The sequence below is a fragment of the Oncorhynchus gorbuscha genome, unplaced genomic scaffold, assembly GCF_021184085.1.
Source record: "Oncorhynchus gorbuscha isolate QuinsamMale2020 ecotype Even-year unplaced genomic scaffold, OgorEven_v1.0 Un_scaffold_1633, whole genome shotgun sequence".
NCBI lineage: Eukaryota > Metazoa > Chordata > Actinopteri > Salmoniformes > Salmonidae > Oncorhynchus > Oncorhynchus gorbuscha.
In genome coordinates this window covers 85001-110034 of record NW_025746356.1, presented here as the reverse complement: position 1 = coordinate 110034, position 25034 = coordinate 85001, and the positions used below count along the sequence as shown (strand labels likewise).

The window sequence follows — 25034 nt, the reverse complement described above, 5'->3', positions numbered from 1 at the left end:
TGTGTCAGCAGGGTAATAAGGGGTAATAAGTCAGCAGGGTAATAAGGGGTAGTGTGTCAGCAGGGTAATAAGGGGTAGTGTGTCAGCAGGGTAATAAGGGGTAATAAGGGGTAGTGTGTCAGCAGGGTAATAAGGGGTAATAAGGGGTAGTGTGTCAGCAGGGTAATAAGGGGTAGTGTGTCAGCAGGGTAATAAGGGGTAGTGTGTCAGCAGGGTAATAAGGGGTAGTGTGTCAGCAGGGTAATAAGGGGTAGTGTGTCAGCAGGGTAATAAGGGGTAGTGTCAGCAGGGTAATAAGGGGTAGTGTGTCAGCAGGGTAATAAGGGGTAATGTGTCAGCAGGGTAATAAGGGGTAGTGTGTCAGCAGGTTAAAGTGGTGATGAAGGGGTTGATCGCAGTGTCTTTGTTTGTTTGTGTGTGTGTTTGTGTGTGTCCATGTGTTTTTGTGTGTGTGTGGGTGTGTCAGGTTCTCGGGGCTCTGAGTCCAGTCCCCACGGCTCTCCCACACTTGGCCAGCAGGGCGGCTCCAGCGAGGATGTCTGGGTTCTCCGGAAGCCCCTCGCAGGTACGAGGGTGTGTTGTTGTGTTTGTGTATTGGTAGGTGTATTGTGCAGTTGTGTGTGTTATTAATTAATATGGTTCATTAATATAGTTAATTAATATAGTTAATATCGTTAATTAATATAGTTAAATAATATAGTTAGTTAATATAGTTAATATAGTTAATTAATATAGTTAATTAATATAATTAATTAATATAGTGTCTTAATATAGTTCATTAATATAGTTAATTAATATAGTTAGTTAATATAGTTAATTAATATAGTTCATTAATATAGTTAAATAATATAGTTAATTAATATAGTTAGTTCATATAGTTCATTAATATAGTTAAATAATATAGTTAGTTAATATAGTTAATTAATATAGTTAATTAATATAGTTAATTAATATAGTTAATTAATATAGTTAATTAATATAGTTAATTAATATAGTTAAATAATATAGTTAGTTAATATAGTTAATTAATATAGTTCATTAATATAGTTAATTAATATAGTTAAATAATATAGTTAAATAATATAGTTAATTAATACAGTTAATTAATATAGTTAATTAATATAGTTAAATAATATAGTTAGTTAATATAGTTAATTAATATAGTTCATTAATATAGTTCATTAATATAGTTAATTAATATAGTTAAATAATATAGTTAGTTAATATAGTTAATTAATATAGTTAGTTAATATAGTTAATTAATATAGTTAGTTAATATAGTTACTTAATATAGTTAATATAGTAAATTAATATATTTAATTAATATAGTGAATTAATATAGTTAATATTGTCAATTACTATTGTTAATTAATATAGGTAATTAATATAGTTCATTAATATAGTTCATTAATATAGTTAATATAGTCAATTAATATAGTGCATTTATATAGTTCATTAATATAGTTCATTAATATAGTTCATTAATATAGTTAATTAATATAGTTAATTTATATAGTTCATTAATATAGTTCATTAATATAGTTCATTAATATAGTTAATTTATATAGTTCATTAATATAGTTCATTGATATAGTTCATTAATATAGTTAATATAGTTCATTAATATAGTTAATATAGTTCATTAATATAGTTAATTAATATAGTTAATATAGTTCACTAATATAGTTCATTAATATAGTTAGGGGTAGTGTGTAGTTAGGGGTATAGTTCATTAATATAGTTCATTAATATAGTTCATTAATATAGTTCACTAATATAGTTCATTAATATAGTTTGGGGTAGTGTGTAGTTAGGGGTATAGTTCATTAATATAGTTCATTAATATAGTTAACATAGTTCATTAATATAGTTCATTAATATAGTTCATTAATATAGTTAGGGTTAGTGTGTAGTTAGGGGTATAGTTCATTAATATAGTTACTATAGTTCATTGATATAGTTCATTTATAAATATAAGTCAATATTTGAACATGTGTATAATGGAATATGGTGCCATCAGAAAGTATTCAAACCCCCTGGACTTATTGAATATGGTGCCATCAGAAAGTATTCAAACCCCCTGGACTTATTGAATATGGTGCCATCAGAAAGTATTCAAACCCCCTGAACTTATTGAATATGGTGCCATCAGAAAGTATTCAAACCCCCTGGACTTATTGAATATGGTGCCATCAGAAAGTATTCAAACCCCCTGGACTTATTGAATATGGTGCCATCAGAAAGTATTCAAACCCCCTGGACTTATTGAATATGGTGCCATCAGAAAGTATTCAAACCCCCTGGACTTATTGAATATGGTGCCATCAGAAAGTATTCAAACCCCCTGGACTTATTGAATATGGTGCCATCAGAAAGTATTCAAACCCCTGGACTTATTGAATATGGTGCCATCAGAAAGTATTCAAACCCCTGGACTTATTGAATATGGTGCCATCAGAAAGTATTCAAACCCCTGGACTTATTGAATATGGTGCCATCAGAAAGTATTCAAACCCCCTGGACTTATTGAATATGGTGCCATCAGAAAGTATTCAAACCCCCTGGACTTATTGAATATGGTGCCATCAGAAAGTATTCAAACCCCCTGGACTTATTGAATATGGTGCCATCAGAAAGTATTCAAACCCCCTGGACTTATTCCACATATTTGTTGTTCCAGCCTGAATTCAGATTAAATATGTCTCTGGGTAAGACCCTGAATATGTGTTTTCTCACCCATCTACCCCATAATTACAACATACAATACAGAAATATCTCATTTACAAATGTGTTCACACAATACTGTGAGTCTTTCTGGGTAAGACCCTGAGTCAATACTGTGAGTCTTTCTGGGTAAGACCCTGAGTCAATACTGTGAGTCTTTCTGGGTAAGACCCTGAGTCAATACTGTGAGTCTTTCTGGGTAAGACCCTGAGTCAATACTGGTTAGAATCACCTTTGACAGCGATTACAGCTGTGAGTCTCTCTGGGTAAGACCCTGAGTCAATACTGTGATTCTTTCTGGGTAAGACCCTGAGTCAATACTGTGAGTCTTTCTGGGTAAGACCCTGAGTCAATACTGTGAGTCTTTCTGGGTAAGACCCTGAGTCAATACTGTGAGTTTTTCTGGGTAAGACCCTGAGTCAATACTGTGAGTCTTTCTGGGTAAGACCCTGAGTCAATACTGTGAGTCTTTCTGGGTAAGACCCTGAGTCAATACTGTGAGTCTTTCTGGGTAAGACACTGAGTCAATACTGTGAGTCTTTCTGGGTAAGACCCTGAGTCAATACTGTGAGTCTTTCTGGCTAAGACCCTGAGTCAATACTGTGAGTCTTTCTGGGTAAGACCCTGAGTCAATACTGTGAGTCTTTCTGGCTAAGACCCTGAGTCAATACTGTGAGTCTTTCTGGCTAAGACCCTGAGTCAATACTGTGAGTCTTTCTGGGTAAGACCCTGAGTCAATACTGTGAGTCTTTCTGGGTAAGACCCTGAGTCAATACTGTGAGTCTTTCTGGGTAAGACCCTGAGTCAATACTGTGAGTCTTTCTGGGTAAGACCCTGAGTCAATACTGTGAGTCTTTCTGGGTAAGACCCTGAGTCAATACTGTGAGTCTTTCTGGGTAAGACCCTGCGTCAATACTGTGAGTCTTTCTGGCTAAGACCCTGAGTCAATACTGTGAGTCTTTCTGGCTAAGACCCTGAGTCAATACTGTGAGTCTTTCTGGGTAAGACCCTGAGTCAATACTGTGAGTCTTTCTGGGTAAGACCCTGAGTCAATACTGTGAGTCTTTCTGGGTAAGACCCTGAGTCAATACTGTGAGTCTTTCTGGGTAAGACCCTGAGTCAATACTGTGAGTCTTTCTGGGTAAGACCCTGAGTCAATACTGTGAGTCTTTCTGGGTAAGACCCTGAGTCAATACTGGTTAGAATCACCTTTGACAGCGATTACAGCTGTGAGTCTTTCTGGGTAAGACCCTGAGTCAATACTGTGAGTCTTTCTGGGTAAGACCCTGAGTCAATACTGTGAGTCTTTCTGGGTAAGACCCTGAGTCAATACTGTGAGTCTTTCTGGGTAAGACCCTGAGTCAATACTGGTTAGAATCACCTTTGACAGCGATTACAGCTGTGAGTCTCTCTGGGTAAGACCCTGAGTCAATACTGTGATTCTTTCTGGGTAAGACCCTGAGTCAATACTGTGAGTCTTTCTGGGTAAGACCCTGAGTCAATACTGTGAGTCTTTCTGGGTAAGACCCTGAGTCAATACTGGTTAGAATCACCTTTGACAGCGATTACAGCTGTGAGTCTCTCTGGGTAAGACCCTGAGTCAATACTGTGATTCTTTCTGGGTAAGACCCTGAGTCAATACTGTGAGTCTTTCTGGGTAAGACCCTGAGTCAATACTGTGAGTCTTTCTGGGTAAGACCCTGAGTCAATACTGTGAGTCTTTCTGGGTAAGACCCTGAGTCAATACTGGTTAGAATCACCTTTGACAGCGATTACAGCTGTGAGTCTTTCTGGGTAAGACCCTGAGTCAATACTGTGAGTCTTTCTGGGTAAGACCCTGAGTCAATACTGTGAGTCTTTCTGGGTAAGACCCTGAGTCAATACTGTGAGTCTTTCTGGGTAAGACCCTGAGTCAATACTGGTTAGAATCACCTTTGACAGCGATTACAGCTGTGAGTCTCTCTGGGTAAGACCCTGAGTCAATACTGTGATTCTTTCTGGGTAAGACCCTGAGTCAATACTGTGAGTCTTTCTGGGTAAGACCCTGAGTCAATACTGTGAGTTTTTCTGGGTAAGACCCTGAGTCAATACTGTGAGTCTTTCTGGGTAAGACCCTGAGTCAATACTGTGAGTCTTTCTGGGTAAGACCCTGAGTCAATACTGTGAGTCTTTCTGGGTAAGACCCTGAGTCAATACTGGTTAGAATCACCTTTGACAGCGATTACAGCTGTGAGTCTTTCTGGGTAAGACCCTGAGTCAATACTGTGAGTCTTTCTGGGTAAGACCCTGAGTCAATACTGTGAGTCTTTCTGGGTAAGACCCTGAGTCAATACTGTGAGTCTTTCTGGGTAAGACCCTGAGTCAATACTGTGAGTCTTTCTGGGTAAGACCCTGAGTCAATACTGGTTAGAATCACCTTTGACAGCGATTACAGCTGTGAGTCTCTCTGGGTAAATCTCTAAGAGCTTTGCACACCTGCATTGTACAACATCTGCCCATAAACTCTGTCAAGTTGGTTGTTGATCATTGCTAGACAACCCATTTTCAAGTCTTGCCATAGATTTTCAAGCAGATTTAAGTCAAAACCTGCAACTCAGGAACATTCACTGTCTTCTTGGTAAGCAACTCTAGTGTAGATTTGGCCTTGTGTTTTAGGCTGTTGTCCTGCTGAAAGGTGAATTCCTCTCCCTTTGTCTGGTGGAAATCAGTCTTAACCATGTGTTCAAAACGAATGGAGGACCAAGGCACTCTTCATATAATTAATTAAAATGCCTTTATTTATTTGTTACCTTGATTTAACTAGGCAAGTCGGTTAAGAACACATTTTTATTCACAATGACGGCCTACCAGAGGACAGTGGGTTAAATGCCTTGATCAGGGGTAGAATGACAGATTTTTACCTCGTCAGCTCGGGGATTCAATCTTGCAACCTTATGGTAACTGGCCCAATGCTCTAACCACTAGGTTACTGGCCCAATGCTCTAACCACTAGGTTACTGGCCCAATGCTCTAACCACTAGGTTACTGGCCCAATGCTCTAACCACTAGGTTACTGGCCCAATGCTCTAACCGCTATGCTACCTGCCTATTTATATGGCATGGTCAATGGAAACCAAGTTTTAAAACTCTGACGCGTTTCGGATACCTGTGCTTAGTTCCATTACGTTTCTTTTTCATCCTGAAAAACTCAACAGTCCTTAACGATAACAAGCATACCCATAACATGATGCAGCCACCACATATGCTTGAAAATATGGAGAGTGAAACTCAGTAATGCGTTGTATTATCAGGTTCGAAGGTAAGACCCAGATGCAGACTGTGTCGGAGTAACAATGTTTATTACAGCAACAGGGCAGGCAAACGACAGGTCAAGGCAGGCAGGGGTCGATAACCAGAGTAGTGGGGGAAAGTTACGAGATGGCAAGTAGGCTCAGGGTCAGGTCAGGGGCAAGCAGAGTGGTCAGGCAGGCGGGCTCAGAGACAGGACAGGCAAGTGTCAAAACCAGGAGGACGAGAAAAAGTTAGACTGGGGGGGAAGCAGGAGCTGAGACAAAAACGCTGGTTGAGTTGACAAACAAGACGAACTGGGAACGGACAAACAGAGAACACAGGTATGAATACCCAGGGGATAATGGGAAAGATGGGCGACACCTGGAGGGGGGTGGAGACAATCACAAGGACAGGTGAAACAGATCAGCATGTAACTTGTTTTTGCTCCAAACACTCTGTATTCAGGACAAAACGTGAATTTCCTTGCCACATTTTTTTTCAGTATTACTTTAGTGCTTCCTGTTTAAACAGGATGCATATGTTGGAATTTTTATTTTATTTTGTACAGGCTTCCGTCTTTTCACTCTGTCAATCAGGTTAGTATTGTGGAGTAACTACAATGTTGTTGACCCATCCTCAGTTTTCTATCACGGTAACTGTTTTAAAGTCACCATTGGCCTCATGATGAAATCCCTGAGCGGTTTCCTTCCCCTCCGGCAACTGAGTTAGGAAGGACGCCTGTATCTTTATAGTGACTGGGTGTATTGATACACCATCCAAAATGTAAGTAATACCATGCTCAAAGGGATATTCAATGTCTGCTTTTTTGGGGTGTCGGGGGGGGGGGGCTTTACCTGGCTCATTGCGCTCTAGCAACTCCTTGTGGCGGGCCAGGTGCTTGCAGGCTGACTCCAGTCATCAATTGAACGGTGTTTCCTCCGACATATTGGTGCAGCTGGCTTCTGTGTTAAGTGGGCGGGTGTTAAGAAGCGAGGTTTGGCGGGTCATGTTTCAGAGGACGCATGACTCGACCTTCGCTTCTCCAGAGCCTGCGATGAGTGATGAGAAAATATCACAATTGGGAAGAAAAGGGGTTAAAAAAAAAGATATACAAAAATGATGTAATCCATTTAAAATTTAAGCTGAAACAAAACAAAATGTGGAGGAAGTCAAGGGGTGTGATACTTTCTGAAGGCACTGTATTTCTGTGCCTGTGTGCATAATAGATGACGTTGATCATAGCATTATTACTATCAGGGTAGTGGGTTCGATCCCCGGGACCACCCATACGTAGAATGTATGCACACATGACTGTAAGTCGCTTTGGATAAAAGCGTCTGCTAAATGGCATATTTTATTCATATATTATTATCAGAAATAAGAGAGGTCCTAGAATAGAACCATGAGGAACACCACATTCTATCTATTTCTGGAATAGAACCCAGAGGAACACCACATTCTATCTATCTATTCCTAGAATAGAACCCTGAGGAACACCACATTCTATCTATATATTCCTAGAATAGAACCCTGAGGAAAACCACATTCTATCTATTCCTAGAATATAACCCTGAGGAACACCACATTCTATCTATCTATTCCTAGAATAGAACCATGAGGAACACCACATTCTATCTATTCCTAGACTAGAACCCTGAGGAACACCACATTCTATCTATTCCTAGAATAGAACCCCTGAGGAACACCACATTCTATCTATTCCTAGAATATAACCCTGAGGAACACCACATTCTATCTATCTATTCCTAGAATAGAACCCTGAGGAACACCACATTCTATCTATTCCTATAATAGAACCCCTGAGGAACAACACATTATATCTAAACCTGCGTGTGTGTGTGTGCGTGGATGCATGCGTGTGTGTATGTACATTTGTGGATGTGTGTAGGTGGTGACCGTAGCAGCAGTGTGGGTAGTCTGGGTAGCGTTCGTTCCCTCGGCAGCGTCCAGAGTTCTGGAAATACACAACACGCCCTGAATACGCCTCCTCCGCCTGCCACAGCACACGCTACTAACACGCCAGCTAGCAGCCTGAACACACATGGCCTCAACGCTCCCGGGCTCCACGCGCAGTCGGAGGGAGTCAAGGTGGGTGTCCATCTTCCTCTGATTGACAGAGGAACTAAGCCTGTCTCTGGTGTGTGTTTCAGGCTTGTGTGTGTGTGTGTGTGTGTGTGTGTGTGTGTGTGTGTGTGTGTGTGTGTGTGTGTGTGTGTGTGTGTGTGTGTGTGTGTGTGTGTGTGTGTGTGTGTGTGTGTGTGTGTGTGTGTGTGTGTGTGTGTGTGTGTGTGTGTGTTTCAGGTGTGTGTGTGTGTTTCAGGAGTGTGTTTGTGCTAACTTGTTCTTCAATTCTGATTCACAGATTGACTAAAGCTCTTGTGCATGTGTGTGTTTATGTTTAGCTCCTAGCCACAGTGATGTCCCAGTCAATAAAGGCAAAGGAGCATCTGTTGGAGCAGTCCAAGTCTGTGGAGCAGGCAGCAGGTAACCAGAATAATATTACTGTAATATTAATAACATCTATAATAATAGTAACAGGACCAGTCCAGGTCTGTGGAGCAGGGAGCAGGTACCCAGAATAATATTACTGTAATATTAATAACAACTATAATAATAGTAACAGGACCAGTCCAGGTCTGTGGAGCAGGCAGCAGGTACCCAGAATAATATTACTGTAATATTAATAACAACTATAATAATAGTAACAGGACCAGTCCAGGTCTGTGGAGCAGGCAGCAGGTACCCAGAATAATATTACTGTAATATTAATAACAACTATAATAATAGTAACAGGACCAGTCCAGGTCTGTGGAGCAGGCAGCAGGTACCCAGAATAATATTACTGTAATATTAATAACAACTATAATAATAGTAACAGGACCAGTCCAGGTCTGTGGAGCAGGCAGCAGGTACCCAGAATAATATTACTGTAATATTAATAACAACTATAATAATAGTAACAGGACCAGTCCAGGTCTGTGGAGCAGGCAGCAGGTACCCAGAATAATATTACTGTAATATTAATAACAACTATAATAATAGTAACAGGACCAGTCCAGGTCTGTGGAGCAGGCAGCAGGTACCCAGAATAATATTACTGTAATATTAATAACAACTATAATAATAGTAACAGGACCAGTCCAGGTCTGTGGAGCAGGCAGCAGGTCTGTGGAGCAGGCAGCAGGTACCCAGAATAGTATTACTGTAATATTAATAACAACTATAATAATAGTAGCAGGACCAGTCCAGGTCTGTGGAGCAGGCAGCAGGTACCCAGAATAATATTACTGTAATATTAATAACAACTATAATAATAGTAACAGGACCAGTCCAGGTCTGTGGAGCAGGCAGCAGGTCTGTGGAGCAGGCAGCAGGTACCCAGAATAATATTACTGTAATATTAATAACAACTATAATAATAGTAACAGGACCAGTCCAGGTCTGTGGAGCAGGCAGCAGGTACCCAGAATAATATTACTGTAATATTAATAACAACTATAATAATAGTAACAGGACCAGTCCAGGTCTGTGGAGCAGGCAGCAGGTACCCAGAATAATATTACTGTAATATTAATAACAACTATAATAATAGTAACAGGACCAGTCCAGGTCTGTGGAGCAGGCAGCAGGTACCCAGAATAGTATTACTGTAATATTAGTCCGCAGTAGCAGGACTGTCTGACTTTCTAACTGTCTGACTATCTGACTGGCTGGCTGACTGACTGGCTGGCTGGCTGACTGACTGGCTGGCTAACTAATTGACTGACTGGCTGGCTGACTGACTGACTGACTGTCTGACTAATTGACTGGCTGGCTGGCTGACTGACTGGCTGGCTAACTAATTGACTGACTGACTGGCTGGCTGACTGGCTGGCTGACTGACTGGCTGGCTAACTAATTGACTGACTGGCTGGCTGACTGACTGACTAACTGACTGACTGGCTGGCTGACTGACTGACTGACTGACTGGCTAACTGTCTGACTATCTGGCTGGCTGGCTGACTGACTGACTGACTGACTGACTGGCTGGCTGGCTGACTGACTAACTGACTTTCTAACTGACTGACTAACTGACTGACTGACTGACTGACTGACTGTCTGACTGTCTGACTTTCTAACTGACTGACTAACTGACTGGCTGACTGACTGACTAACTGACTTTCTAACTGACTGACTAACTGACTGACTGTCTGACTGGCTGACTGACTGACTGACTGTCTGACTGTCTGACTTTCTAACTGACTGACTAACTGACTGACTGACTGACTGACTGAATCACTAATGACTGACTGTCTGTCTAACTGACTGACTGACTTACTGACTGACTGACTGACTTTCTAACTGATTGACTGACAGTCTAACTGACTGACTGACTTTCTAACTGACTGACTGACTGTCTGTCTGTCTAACTAACTGACTGACTGACTGACTGACTTTCTAACTGACTGACTGACTGTCTAACTGACTGACTGACTGACTTTCTAACTGACTGACTGACTGTCTGACTGACAGACTATCTAACTGACTGACTGACTGACTGACTGACTGACTGTCTAACTGACTGACTGTCTAACTGACTGACTGACTGTCTGTCTGACCGTCTAACTGACTGACTGTCTAACTGACTGACTGACTGACTGACTGTCTGACTGACTGTCTGACTGACTGATTGACTGACTCTCTAACTGACTGACTGACTGACTTTCTAATTGACTGACTGACTGACTGTCTAACTGTCTAACTGTCTGACTGGCTGACTGACTGACTGTCTAACTGTCTGACTGACTGACTGACTGTCTAACTGACTGACTGACTGACTGACTGACTGACTGACTGTCTAACTGACTGACTGACTGACTGTGTTTCTTTTAGCTGCTGCTAAGAGTCCATCTGGTTGTCCTCCTCAAGAACAACGCTCCTTTGCCTGACTGACTGACTGACTAACTGACTGACTGACTGACTGACTGACTTTCTAACTTACTGTCTAACTGACTGTCTAACTGTCTGACTGACTGTCTAACTGACTGACTGTCTAACTGACTGTCTAACTGTCTGACTGGCTGACTGACTGACTGTCTAACTGACTGTCTAACTGACTGTCTAACTGTCTGACTGACTGACTGACTGTCTAACTGACTGACTGTCTAACTGACTGACTGACTGTCTAACTGACTGACTAACTGACTGACTGTCTAACTGACTGACTGACTGTCTAACTGACTGACTGACTGACTGACTGAATGACTGACTGACTGTCTAACTGACTGACTGACTGTCTAACTGACTGACTGTCTGACTGACTGTCTGACTGACTGTCTAACTGACTGACTGACTGACTGACTGTCTGTGTTTCTTTTAGCTGCTGCTAAGAGTCCATCTGGTTGTCCTCCTCAAGAACAACGCTCCTTTGCCTGACTGACTGACTGACTGTCTAACTGTCTGACTGACTGACTGTCTAACTGACTGACTGTCTAACTGACTGACTGACTAACTGACTGACTGACTGTCTAACTGACTGTCTAACTGACTGTCTGACTGACTGACTGACTGACTGACTGTCTAACTGACTGACTGACTGACTGACTGTCTGTCTGACTGTCTAACTGACTGTCTAACTGTCTGACTGACTGACTGACTGTCTAACTGACTGTCTAACTAACTGTCTGACTGACTGACTGACTGTCTAACTGACTGACTGACTGACTGTCTAACTGACTGACTGACTGACTGTCTGACTGACTGTCTAACTGACTGACTGACTGACTGTCTGTGTTTCTTTTAGCTGCTGCTAAGAGTCCATCTGGTTGTCCTCCTCAAGAACAACGCTCCTTTGCCTGACTGACTGACTGACTAACTGACTGACTGACTGACTGACTGACTTTCTAACTTACTGTCTAACTGACTGTCTAACTGTCTGACTGACTGTCTAACTGACTGACTGTCTAACTGACTGTCTAACTGTCTGACTGGCTGACTGACTGACTGTCTAACTGACTGTCTAACTGACTGTCTAACTGTCTGACTGACTGACTGACTGACTGTCTAACTGACTGTCTAACTAACTGTCTGACTGACTGACTGACTGTCTAACTGACTGACTGACTGACTGTCTAACTGACTGACTGACTGACTGTCTGACTGACTGTCTAACTGACTGACTGACTGACTGACTGTGTTTCTTTTAGCTGCTGCTAAGAGTCCATCTGGTTGTCCTCCTCAAGAACAACGCTCCTTTGCCTGACTGACTGACTGACTAACTGACTGACTGACTGACTGACTGACTTTCTAACTTACTGTCTAACTGACTGTCTAACTGTCTGACTGACTGTCTAACTGACTGACTGTCTAACTGACTGTCTAACTGTCTGACTGACTGACTGTCTGACTGACTGTCTGACTGACTGATTGACTGACTCTCTAACTGACTGACTGACTGACTTTCTAATTGACTGACTGACTGACTGTCTAACTGTCTAACTGTCTGACTGGCTGACTGACTGACTGTCTAAATGACTGTCTAACTGACTGTCTAACTGTCTGACTGACTGACTGACTGTCTAACTGACTGACTGACTGACTGACTGACTGACTGACTGACTGTCTAACTGACTGACTGACTGACTGTGTTTCTTTTAGCTGCTGCTAAGAGTCCATCTGGTTGTCCTCCTCAAGAACAACGCTCCTTTGCCTGACTGACTGACTGACTAACTGACTGACTGACTGACTGACTGACTTTCTAACTTACTGTCTAACTGACTGTCTAACTGTCTGACTGACTGTCTAACTGACTGACTGTCTAACTGACTGTCTAACTGTCTGACTGGCTGACTGACTGACTGTCTAACTGACTGTCTAACTGACTGTCTAACTGTCTGACTGACTGACTGACTGTCTAACTGACTGACTGTCTAACTGACTGACTGACTGTCTAACTGACTGACTAACTGACTGACTGTCTAACTGACTGACTGACTGTCTAACTGACTGACTGACTGACTGACTGAATGACTGACTGACTGTCTAACTGACTGACTGACTGTCTAACTGACTGACTGTCTGACTGACTGTCTGACTGACTGTCTAACTGACTGACTGACTGACTGACTGTCTGTGTTTCTTTTAGCTGCTGCTAAGAGTCCATCTGGTTGTCCTCCTCAAGAACAACGCTCCTTTGCCTGACTGACTGACTGACTGTCTAACTGTCTGACTGACTGACTGTCTAACTGACTGACTGTCTAACTGACTGACTGACTAACTGACTGACTGACTGTCTAACTGACTGTCTAACTGACTGTCTGACTGACTGACTGACTGACTGTCTAACTGACTGACTGACTGACTGACTGTCTGTCTGACTGTCTAACTGACTGTCTAACTGTCTGACTGACTGACTGACTGTCTAACTGACTGTCTAACTAACTGTCTGACTGACTGACTGACTGTCTAACTGACTGACTGACTGACTGTCTAACTGACTGACTGACTGACTGTCTGACTGACTGTCTAACTGACTGACTGACTGACTGTCTGTGTTTCTTTTAGCTGCTGCTAAGAGTCCATCTGGTTGTCCTCCTCAAGAACAACGCTCCTTTGCCTGACTGTCTGACTGACTGTCTAACTGACTGACTGTCTAACTGACTGTCTAACTGTCTGACTGGCTGACTGACTGACTGTCTAACTGACTGTCTAACTGACTGTCTAACTGTCTGACTGACTGACTGACTGACTGTCTAACTGACTGTCTAACTAACTGTCTGACTGACTGACTGACTGTCTAACTGACTGACTGACTGACTGTCTAACTGACTGACTGACTGACTGTCTGACTGACTGTCTAACTGACTGACTGACTGACTGACTGTGTTTCTTTTAGCTGCTGCTAAGAGTCCATCTGGTTGTCCTCCTCAAGAACAACGCTTTTGCCTGACTGACTGACTGACTAACTGACTGACTGACTGACTGACTGACTTTCTAACTTACTGTCTAACTGACTGTCTAACTGTCTGACTGACTGTCTAACTGACTGACTGTCTAACTGACTGTCTAACTGTCTGACTGGCTGACTGACTGACTGAACTGACTGTCTGACTGTCTAACTGTCTGACTGACTGACTGACTGTCTAACTGACTGACTCTAACTGACTGACTGACTGTTGACTGACTAACTGACTGACTGTCTAACTGACTGACTGACTGTCTAACTGACTGACTGACTGACTGACTGAATGACTGACTGACTGTCTAACTGTCTAACTGACTGACTGACTGACTGACTGTCTGACTGACTGTCTAACTGACTGACTGACTGTCTGACTGACTGACTGACTGTCTAACCGACTGACTGACTGACTGACTGACTGACTGACTGACTGTCTAACTGACTGACTGACTGACTGTCTAACTGACTGTCTAACTGACTGTCTGACTGACTGACTGACTGACTGTCTAACTGACTGACTGACTGACTGACTGTCTGTCTGACTGTCTAACTGACTGTCTAACTGTCTGACTGACTGACTGACTGTCTAACTGACTGTCTAACTAACTGTCTGACTGACTGACTGACTGTCTAACTGACTGACTGACTGACTGTCTAACTGACTGACTGACTGACTGTCTGACTGACTGTCTAACTGACTGACTGACTGACTGTCTGTGTTTCTTTTAGCTGCTGCTAAGAGTCCATCTGGTTGTCCTCCTCAAGAACAACGCTCCTTTGCCTGACTGTCTGACTGACTGTCTAACTGACTGACTGTCTAACTGACTGTCTAACTGTCTGACTGGCTGACTGACTGACTGTCTAACTGACTGTCTAACTGACTGTCTAACTGTCTGACTGACTGACTGACTGACTGTCTAACTGACTGACTGTCTAACTGACTGACTGACTGACTGTCTGTCTGACCGTCTAACTGACTGACTGTCTAACTGACTGACTGACTGACTGTCTGACTGACTGACTGTCTGTCTAACTGACTGACTGACTGACTGTCTGACTGACTGTCTAACTGACTGACTGATTGACTGACTCTCTAACTGACTGACTGACTGACTTTCTAATCGACTGACTGACTGTCTAACTGTCTAACTGACTGACTGACTGACTGACTGTCTGACTGACTGTCTAACTGACTGACTGACTGTCTGACTGACTGACTGACTGTCCATCTGACTGACTGACTGACTGACTGACTGACTGTCTAACAACTGACTGACTGTCTAACTGACTGTCTAACTGACTGTCTGACTGACTGACTGACTGACTGTCTAACTGACTGACTGACTGACTGACTGTCTGTCTGACTGAACTGACTGTCTAACTGTCTGACTGACTGACTGACTGTCTAACTGACTGTCTAACTAACTGTCTGACTGACTGACTGACTGTCTAACTGACTGACTGACTGACTGTCTAACTGACTGACTGACTGACTGTCTGACTGACTGTCTAACTGACTGACTGACTGACTGTCTGTGTTTCTTTTAGCTGCTGCTAAGAGTCCATCTGGTTGTCCTCCTCAAGAACAACGCTCCTTTGCCTGACTGTCTGACTGACTGTCTAACTGACTGACTGTCTAACTGACTGTCTAACTGTCTGACTGGCTGACTGACTGACTGTCTAACTGACTGTCTAACTGACTGTCTAACTGTCTGACTGACTGACTGACTGACTGTCTAACTGACTGTCTAACTAACTGTCTGACTGACTGACTGACTGTCTAACTGACTGACTGACTGACTGTCTAACTGACTGTCTAACTGACTGTCTAACTTTCTGACTGACTGACTGTCTAACTGACTGACTGACTGACTGTCTAACTGACTGACTGACTGTCTAACTGACTGACTAACTGACTGACTGTCTAACTGACTGACTGACTGTCTGACTGACAGACTATCTAACTGACTGACTGACTGACTGACTGACTGACTGACTGTCTAACTGACTGACTGTCTAACTGACTGACTGACTGACTGTCTGTCTGACCGTCTAACTGACTGACTGTCTAACTGACTGACTGACTGACTGTCTGACTGACTGACTGTCTGTCTAACTGACTGACTGACTGACTGTCTGACTGACTGTCTAACTGACTGACTGATTGACTGACTCTCTAACTGACTGACTGACTGACTTTCTAATCGACTGACTGACTGTCTAACTGTCTAACTGACTGACTGACTGACTGAACTGACTGTCTAACTGACTGACTGACTGACTGACTGACTGACTGACTGTCTAACCGACTGACTGACTGACTGACTGACTGACTGACTGACTGACTGACTGACTGACTGTCTAACTGACTGTCTAACTGACTGTCTGACTGACTGACTGACTGACTGTCTAACTGACTGACTGACTGACTGACTGTCTGTCTGACTGTCTAACTGACTGTCTAACTGTCTGACTGACTGACTGACTGTCTAACTGACTGTCTAACTAACTGTCTGACTGACTGACTGACTGTCTAACTGACTGACTGACTGACTGTCTAACTGACTGACTGACTGACTGTCTGACTGACTGTCTAACTGACTGACTGACTGACTGTCTGTGTTTCTTTTAGCTGCTGCTAAGAGTCCATCTGGTTGTCCTCCTCAAGAACAACGCTCCTTTGACTGACTGTCTGACTGACTGTCTGACTGACTGTCTAACTGACTGTCTAACTGACTGACTGGCTGACTGACTGACTGTCTAACTGACTGTCTAACTGACTGTCTAACTGTCTGACTGACTGACTGACTGACTGAACTGACTGTCTAACTAACTGTCTGACTGACTGACTGACTGTCTAACTGACTGACTGACTGACTGTCTAACTGACTGACTGACTGACTGTCTGACTGACTGTCTAACTGACTGACTGACTGACTGACTGTGTTTCTTTTAGCTGCTGCTAAGAGTCCATCTGGTTGTCCTCCTCAAGAACAACGCTCCTTTGCCTGACTGACTGACTGACTAACTGACTGACTGACTGACTGACTGACTTTCTAACTTACTGTCTAACTGACTGTCTAACTGACTGACTGACTGACTGTCTGACTGACTGACTGTCTGTCTAACTGACTGACTGACTGACTGTCTGACTGACTGTCTAACTGACTGACTGATTGACTGACTCTCTAACTGACTGACTGACTGACTTTCTAATCGACTGACTGACTGTCTAACTGAACTGACTGACTGACTGACTGACTGTCTGACTGACTGTCTAACTGACTGACTGACTGTCTGACTGACTGACTGACTGTCTAACCGACTGACTGACTGACTGACTGACTGACTGACTGACTGTCTAACTGACTGACTGACTGACTGTCTAACTGACTGTCTAACTGACTGTCTGACTGACTGACTGACTGACTGTCTAACTGACTGACTGACTGACTGACTGTCTGTCTGACTGTCTAACTGACTGTCTAACTGTCTGACTGACTGACTGACTGTCTAACTGACTGTCTAACTAACTGTCTGACTGACTTGACTTTTGACTGACTGACTGACTGTCTAACTGACTGACTGTCTAACTGACTGACTGACTGACTGTCTGTCTGACTCCTAACTGACTGACTGTCTAACTGAACTGACTGACTGTCTGACTGACTGACTGTCTGTCTAACTGACTGACTGACTGACTGTCTGACTGACTGTCTAACTGACTGACTGATTGACTGACTCTCTAACTGACTGACTGACTGACTTTCTAATCGACTGACTGACTGTCTAACTGTCTAACTGACTGACTGACTGACTGACTGTCTGACTGACTGTCTAACTGACTGACTGACTGTCTGACTGACTGACTGACTGTCTAACCGACTGACTGACTGACTGACTGACTGACTGACTGACTGTCTAACTGACTGACTGACTGACTGTCTAACTGACTGTCTAACTGACTGTCTGACTGACTGACTGACTGACTGTCTAACTGACTGACTGACTGACTGACTGTCTGTCTGACTGTCTAACTGACTGTCTAACTGTCTGACTGACTGACTGACTGTCTAACTGACTGTCTAACTAACTGTCTGACTGACTGACTGACTGTCTAACTGACTGACTGACTGACTGTCTAACTGACTGACTGACTGACTGTCTGACTGACTGTCTAACTGACTGACTGACTGACTGTCTGTGTTTCTTTTAGCTGCTGCTAAGAGTCCATCTGGTTGTCCTCCTCAAGAACAACGCTCCTTTGCCTGACTGTCTGACTGACTGTCTAACTGACTGACTGTCTAACTGACTGTCTAACTGTCTGACTGGCTGACTGACTGACTGTCTAACTGACTGTCTAACTGACTGTCTAACTGTCTGACTGACTGACTGACTGACTGTCTAACTGACTGTCTAACTAACTGTCTGACTGACTGACTGACTGTCTAACTGACTGACTGACTGACTGTCTAACTGACTGTCTAACTGACTGTCTAACTTTCTGACTGACTGACTGTCTAACTGACTGACTGACTGACTGTCTAACTGACTGACTGACTGTCTAACTGACTGACTAACTGACTGACTGTCTAACTGACTGACTGACTGTCTGACTGACAGACTATCTAACTGACTGACTGACTGACTGACTGACTGACTGACTGTCTAACTGACTGACTGTCTAACTGACTGACTGACTGACTGTCTGTCTGACCGTCTAACTGACTGACTGTCTAACTGACTGACTGACTGACTGTCTGACTGACTGACTGTCTGTCTAACTGACTGACTGACTGACTGTCTGACTGACTGTCTAACTGACTGACTGATTGACTGACTCTCTAACTGACTGACTGACTGACTTTCTAATCGACTGACTGACTGTCTAACTGTCTAACTGACTGACTGACTGACTGACTGTCTGACTGACTGTCTAACTGACTGACTGACTGTCTGACTGACTGACTGACTGTCTAACCGACTGACTGACTGACTGACTGACTGACTGACTGACTGTCTAACTGACTGACTGACTGACTGTCTAACTGACTGTCTAACTGACTGTCTGACTGACTGACTGACTGACTGTCTAACTGACTGACTGACTGACTGTCTGTCTGACTGTCTAACTGACTGTCTAACTGTCTGACTGACTGACTGACTGTCTAACTGACTGTCTAACTAACTGTCTGACTGACTGACTGACTGTCTAACTGACTGACTGACTGACTGTCTAACTGACTGACTGACTGACTGTCTGACTGACTGTCTAACTGACTGACTGACTGACTGTCTGTGTTTCTTTTAGCTGCTGCTAAGAGTCCATCTGGTTGTCCTCCTCAAGAACAACGCTCCTTTGCCTGACTGTCTGACTGACTGTCTAACTGACTGACTGTCTAACTGACTGTCTAACTGTCTGACTGGCTGACTGACTGACTGTCTAACTGACTGTCTAACTGACTGTCTAACTGTCTGACTGACTGACTGACTGACTGTCTAACTGACTGTCTAACTAACTGTCTGACTGACTGACTGACTGTCTAACTGACTGACTGACTGACTGTCTAACTGACTGACTGACTGACTGTCTGACTGACTGTCTAACTGACTGACTGACTGACTGACTGTGTTTCTTTTAGCTGCTGCTAAGAGTCCATCTGGTTGTCCTCCTCAAGAACAACGCTCCTTTGCCTGACTGACTGACTGACTAACTGACTGACTGACTGACTGACTGACTTTCTAACTTACTGTCTAACTGACTGTCTAACTGTCTGACTGACTGTCTAACTGACTGACTGTCTAACTGACTGTCTAACTGTCTGACTGGCTGACTGACTGACTGTCTAACTGACTGTCTAACTGACTGTCTAACTGTCTGACTGACTGACTGACTGTCTAACTGACTGACTGTCTAACTGACTGACTGACTGTCTAACTGACTGACTAACTGACTGACTGTCTAACTGACTGACTGACTGTCTAACTGACTGACTGACTGACTGACTGAATGACTGACTGACTGTCTAACTGACTGACTGACTGTCTAACTGACTGACTGTCTGACTGACTGTCTGACTGACTGTCTAACTGACTGACTGACTGACTGACTGTCTGTGTTTCTTTTAGCTGCTGCTAAGAGTCCATCTGGTTGTCCTCCTCAAGAACAACGCTCCTTTGCCTGACTGACTGACTGACTGTCTAACTGTCTGACTGACTGACTGTCTAACTGACTGACTGTCTAACTGCCTGACTGACTAACTGACTGACTGACTGTCTAACTGACTGTCTAACTGACTGTCTGACTGACTGACTGACTGACTGTCTAACTGACTGACTGACTGACTGACTGTCTGTCTGACTGTCTAACTGACTGTCTAACTGTCTGACTGACTGACTGACTGTCTAACTGACTGTCTAACTAACTGTCTGACTGACTGACTGACTGTCTAACTGACTGACTGACTGACTGTCTAACTGACTGACTGACTGACTGTCTGACTGACTGACTGACTGACTGTCTGTGTTTCTTTTAGCTGCTGCTAAGAGTCCATCTGGTTGTCCTCCTCAAGAACAACGCTCCGTTGCCTGACTGACTGACTGTCTAACTGTCTGACTGACTGACTGACTGTCTAACTGACTGACTGTCTGACTGTCTAACTGACTGACTAACTGACTGACTGACTGTCTAACTGACTGTCTAACTGACTGTCTAACTTTCTGACTGACTGACTGTCTAACTGACTGACTGACTGACTGTCTAACTGACTGACTGACTGTCTAACTGACTGACTAACTGACTGACTGTCTAACTGACTGACTGACTGTCTGACTGACAGACTATCTAACTGACTGACTGACTGACTGACTGACTGACTGACTGTCTAACTGACTGACTGTCTAACTGACTGACTGACTGACTGTCTGTCTGACCGTCTAACTGACTGACTGTCTAACTGACTGACTGACTGACTGTCTGACTGACTGACTGTCTGTCTAACTGACTGACTGACTGACTGTCTGACTGACTGTCTAACTGACTGACTGATTGACTGACTCTCTAACTGACTGACTGACTGACTTTCTAATCGACTGACTGACTGTCTAACTGTCTAACTGACTGACTGACTGACTGACTGTCTGACTGACTGTCTAACTGACTGACTGACTGTCTGACTGACTGACTGACTGTCTAACCGACTGACTGACTGACTGACTGACTGTCTAACTGACTGACTGACTGACTGACTGTCTAACTGACTGACTGTCTGACTGACTGTCTAACTGACTGTCTGACTGTCTAACTGACTGTCTAACTGACTGACTGATTGTCTAACTGACTGTCTGACTGACTGTCTAACTGACTGTCTGACTGTCTAACTGACTGTCTAACTGACTGACTGACTGACTGTCTAACTGACTGACTGACTGACTGTCTAACTGACTGACTGTCTGTCTGACTGTCTAACTGACTGTCTGACTGTCTAACTGACTGTCTAACTGACTGTCTGACTGACTGACTGTCTAACTGACTGACTGTCTGACTGACTGACTGACTGACTGACTGACTGACTGACTGACTGTCTAACTGACTGACTGACTGACTGTGTTTCTTTTAGCTGCTGCTAAGAGTCCATCTGGTTGTCCTCCTCAAGAACAACGCTCCTTTGCCTGACTGACTGACTGACTAACTGACTGACTGACTGTCTGACTGACTGACTGTCTAACTGACTGACTGACTGTCTAACTGACTGTCTGACTGACTGACTGACTGTCTAACTGTCTGTCTGACTGTCTAACTAACTGACTGACTGACTGACTGTCTAACTGACTGTCTAACTGTCTGACTGGCTGACTGACTGACTGTCTAACTGACTGTCTAACTGACTGTCTAACTGTCTGACTGACTGACTGACTGTCTAACTGACTGACTGACTGTCTAACTGACTGACTGACTGTCTAACTGACTGACTAACTGACTGACTGACTGTCTAACTGACTGACTGACTGTCTAACTGACTGACTGACTGACTGACTGACTGACTGACTGACTGACTGTCTAACTGACTGTCTAACTGTCTGACTGAATGACTGACTGACTGTCTAACTGACTGACTGACTGACTGTCTAACTGACTGACTGACTGTCTGACTGACTGTCTGACTGACTGTCTAACTGACTGACTGACTGACTGACTGACTGTCTGTGTTTCTTTTAGCTGCTGCTAAGAGTCCATCTGGTTGTCCTCCTCAAGAACAACGCTCCTTTGCCTGACTGACTGACTGACTGTCTAACTGTCTGACTGACTGACTGACTGTCTAACTGACTGACTGACTGTCTAACTGACTGACTGACTGTCTAACTGACTGTCTAACTGACTGTCTAACTGTCTGACTGACTGACTGTCTAACTGACTGACTGACTGACTGACTGACTGACTGTCTGTCTGACTGACTGTCTAACTGACTGACTGACTGTCTAACTGACTGTCTAACTGACTGTCTAACTGTCTGACTGACTGACTGTCTAACTGACTGACTGACTAACTGACTGACTGACTGACTGTCTAACTGACTGTCTAACTGTCTGACTGACTGACTGTCTAACTGACTGACTGACTGACTGACTGTCTGTCTGACTGTCTAACTGACTGTCTAACTGTCTGACTGACTGACTGACTGTCTAACTGACTGTCTAACTGACTGTCTAACTGTCTGACTGACTGACTGACTGTCTAACTGACTGACTGACTGACTGACTGACTGTCTAACTGACTGACTGACTGTATGACTGACTGTCTAACTGACTGACTGACTGACTGACTGACTGACTGTCTGTGTTTCTTTTAGCTGCTGCTAAGAGTCCATCTGGTTGTCCTCCTCAAGAACAACGCTCCTTTGCCTGACTGACTGACTGACTGTCTAACTGTCTGACTGACTGACTGTCTAACTGTCTGACTGACTGACTGTCTAACTGACTGACTAACTGACTGACTGACTGTCTAACTAACTGTCTAACTGACTGTCTAACTGTCTGACTGACTGACTGACTGTCTAACTGACTGACTGACTGTCTAACTGACTGACTGTCTAACTGACTGACTAACTGACTGACTGTCTAACTGACTGACTGACTGTCTGACTGACTGACTGACTGTCTGTCTGACTGACTGACTGACTGTCTGTGTTTCTTTTAGCTGCTGCTAAGAGTCCATCTGGTTGTCCTCCTCAAGAACAACGCTCCTTTGCCTGACTGACTGACTGACTGTCTAACTGTCTGACTGACTGACTGACTGTCTAACTGACTGACTGACTGTCTAACTGACTGACTGACTGTCTAACTGACTGTCTAACTGACTGTCTAACTGTCTGACTGACTGACTGTCTAACTGACTGACTGACTGACTGACTGACTGTCTGTCTGACTGACTGTCTAACTGACTGACTGACTGTCTAACTGACTGTCTAACTGACTGTCTAACTGTCTGACTGACTGACTGTCTAACTGACTGACTGACTAACTGACTGACTGACTGACTGTCTAACTGACTGTCTAACTGTCTGACTGACTGACTGTCTAACTGACTGACTGACTGACTGACTGTCTGTCTGACTGTCTAACTGACTGTCTAACTGTCTGACTGACTGACTGACTGTCTAACTGACTGTCTAACTGACTGTCTAACTGTCTGACTGACTGACTGACTGTCTAACTGACTGACTGACTGACTGACTGACTGTCTAACTGACTGACTGACTGTATGACTGACTGTCTAACTGACTGACTGACTGACTGACTGACTGACTGTCTGTGTTTCTTTTAGCTGCTGCTAAGAGTCCATCTGGTTGTCCTCCTCAAGAACAACGCTCCTTTGCCTGACTGACTGACTGACTGTCTAACTGTCTGACTGACTGACTGTCTAACTGACTGACTAACTGACTGACTGACTGTCTAACTAACTGTCTAACTGACTGTCTAACTGTCTGACTGACTGACTGTCTAACTGACTGACTGACTGTCTAACTGACTGACTGTCTAACTGACTGACTAACTGACTGACTGTCTAACTGACTGACTGACTGTCTGACTGACTGACTGTCTGTCTGACTGTCTAACTGACTGTCTAACTGTCTGACTGACTGACTGACTGTCTAACTGACTGTCTAACTGGCTGTCTAACTGTCTGACTGACTGACTGACTGTCTAACTGACTGACTGACTGACTGTCTAACTGACTGACTGACTGTCTGACTGACTGTCTGACTGTCTGACTGACTGACTGACTGACTGTCTAACTGACTGACTGACTGTCTGACTGACTGTCTAACTGACTGACTGACTGACTGACTGACTGACTGACTGACTGTCTGTGTTTCTTTTAGCTGCTGCTAAGAGTCCATCTGGTTGTCCTCCTCAAGAACAACGCTCCTTTGCCTGACTGACTGACTGACTGTCTAACTGTCTGACTGACTGACTGACTGTCTAACTGACTGACTGACTGTCTAACTGACTGACTGACTGTCTAACTGACTGTCTAACTGTCTGACTGACTGACTGTCTAACTGACTGACTGACTGACTGACTGACTGTCTGACTGACTGTCTAACTGACTGACTGACTGTCTAACTGACTGTCTAACTGACTGTCTAACTGTCTGACTGACTGACTGTCTAACTGACTGACTGACTGACTGACTAACTGACTGACTGACTGACTGTCTAACTGACTGTCTAACTGTCTGACTGACTGACTGTCTAACTGACTGACTGACTGACTGACTGTCTGTCTGACTGTCTAACTGACTGTCTAACTGTCTGACTGACTGACTGACTGACTGTCTAACTGACTGTCTAACTGACTGTCTAACTGTCTGACTGACTGACTGACTGTCTAACTGACTGACTGACTGACTGACTGTCTAACTGACTGACTGACTGTCTGACTGACTGTCTAACTGACTGACTGACTGACTGACTGACTGACTGTCTGTGTTTCTTTTAGCTGCTGCTAAGAGTCCATCTGGTTGTCCTCCTCAAGAACAACGCTCCTTTGCCTGACTGACTGACTGACTGTCTAACTG

The 25034-nt window shown here is 43.6% G+C and overlaps 1 protein-coding gene across 1 annotated transcript in view; it reads left to right on the top strand.

The window, feature by feature from the left end:
- Positions 1–466: 466 nt before the first annotated feature.
- Positions 467–25034, top strand: part of LOC124023564 (caskin-1-like) — a gene marked incomplete at its 5' end in the record, with an annotated part of 60452 nt that continues 35884 nt past the window's right edge. The window contains 3 exons of the mRNA XM_046337943.1: positions 467–565; positions 7904–8103; positions 8418–8499. Of these exons, the coding sequence (XP_046193899.1) occupies positions 467–565; positions 7904–8103; positions 8418–8499 (381 nt within the window). The remainder of the gene's footprint in view (positions 566–7903; positions 8104–8417; positions 8500–25034) is intronic.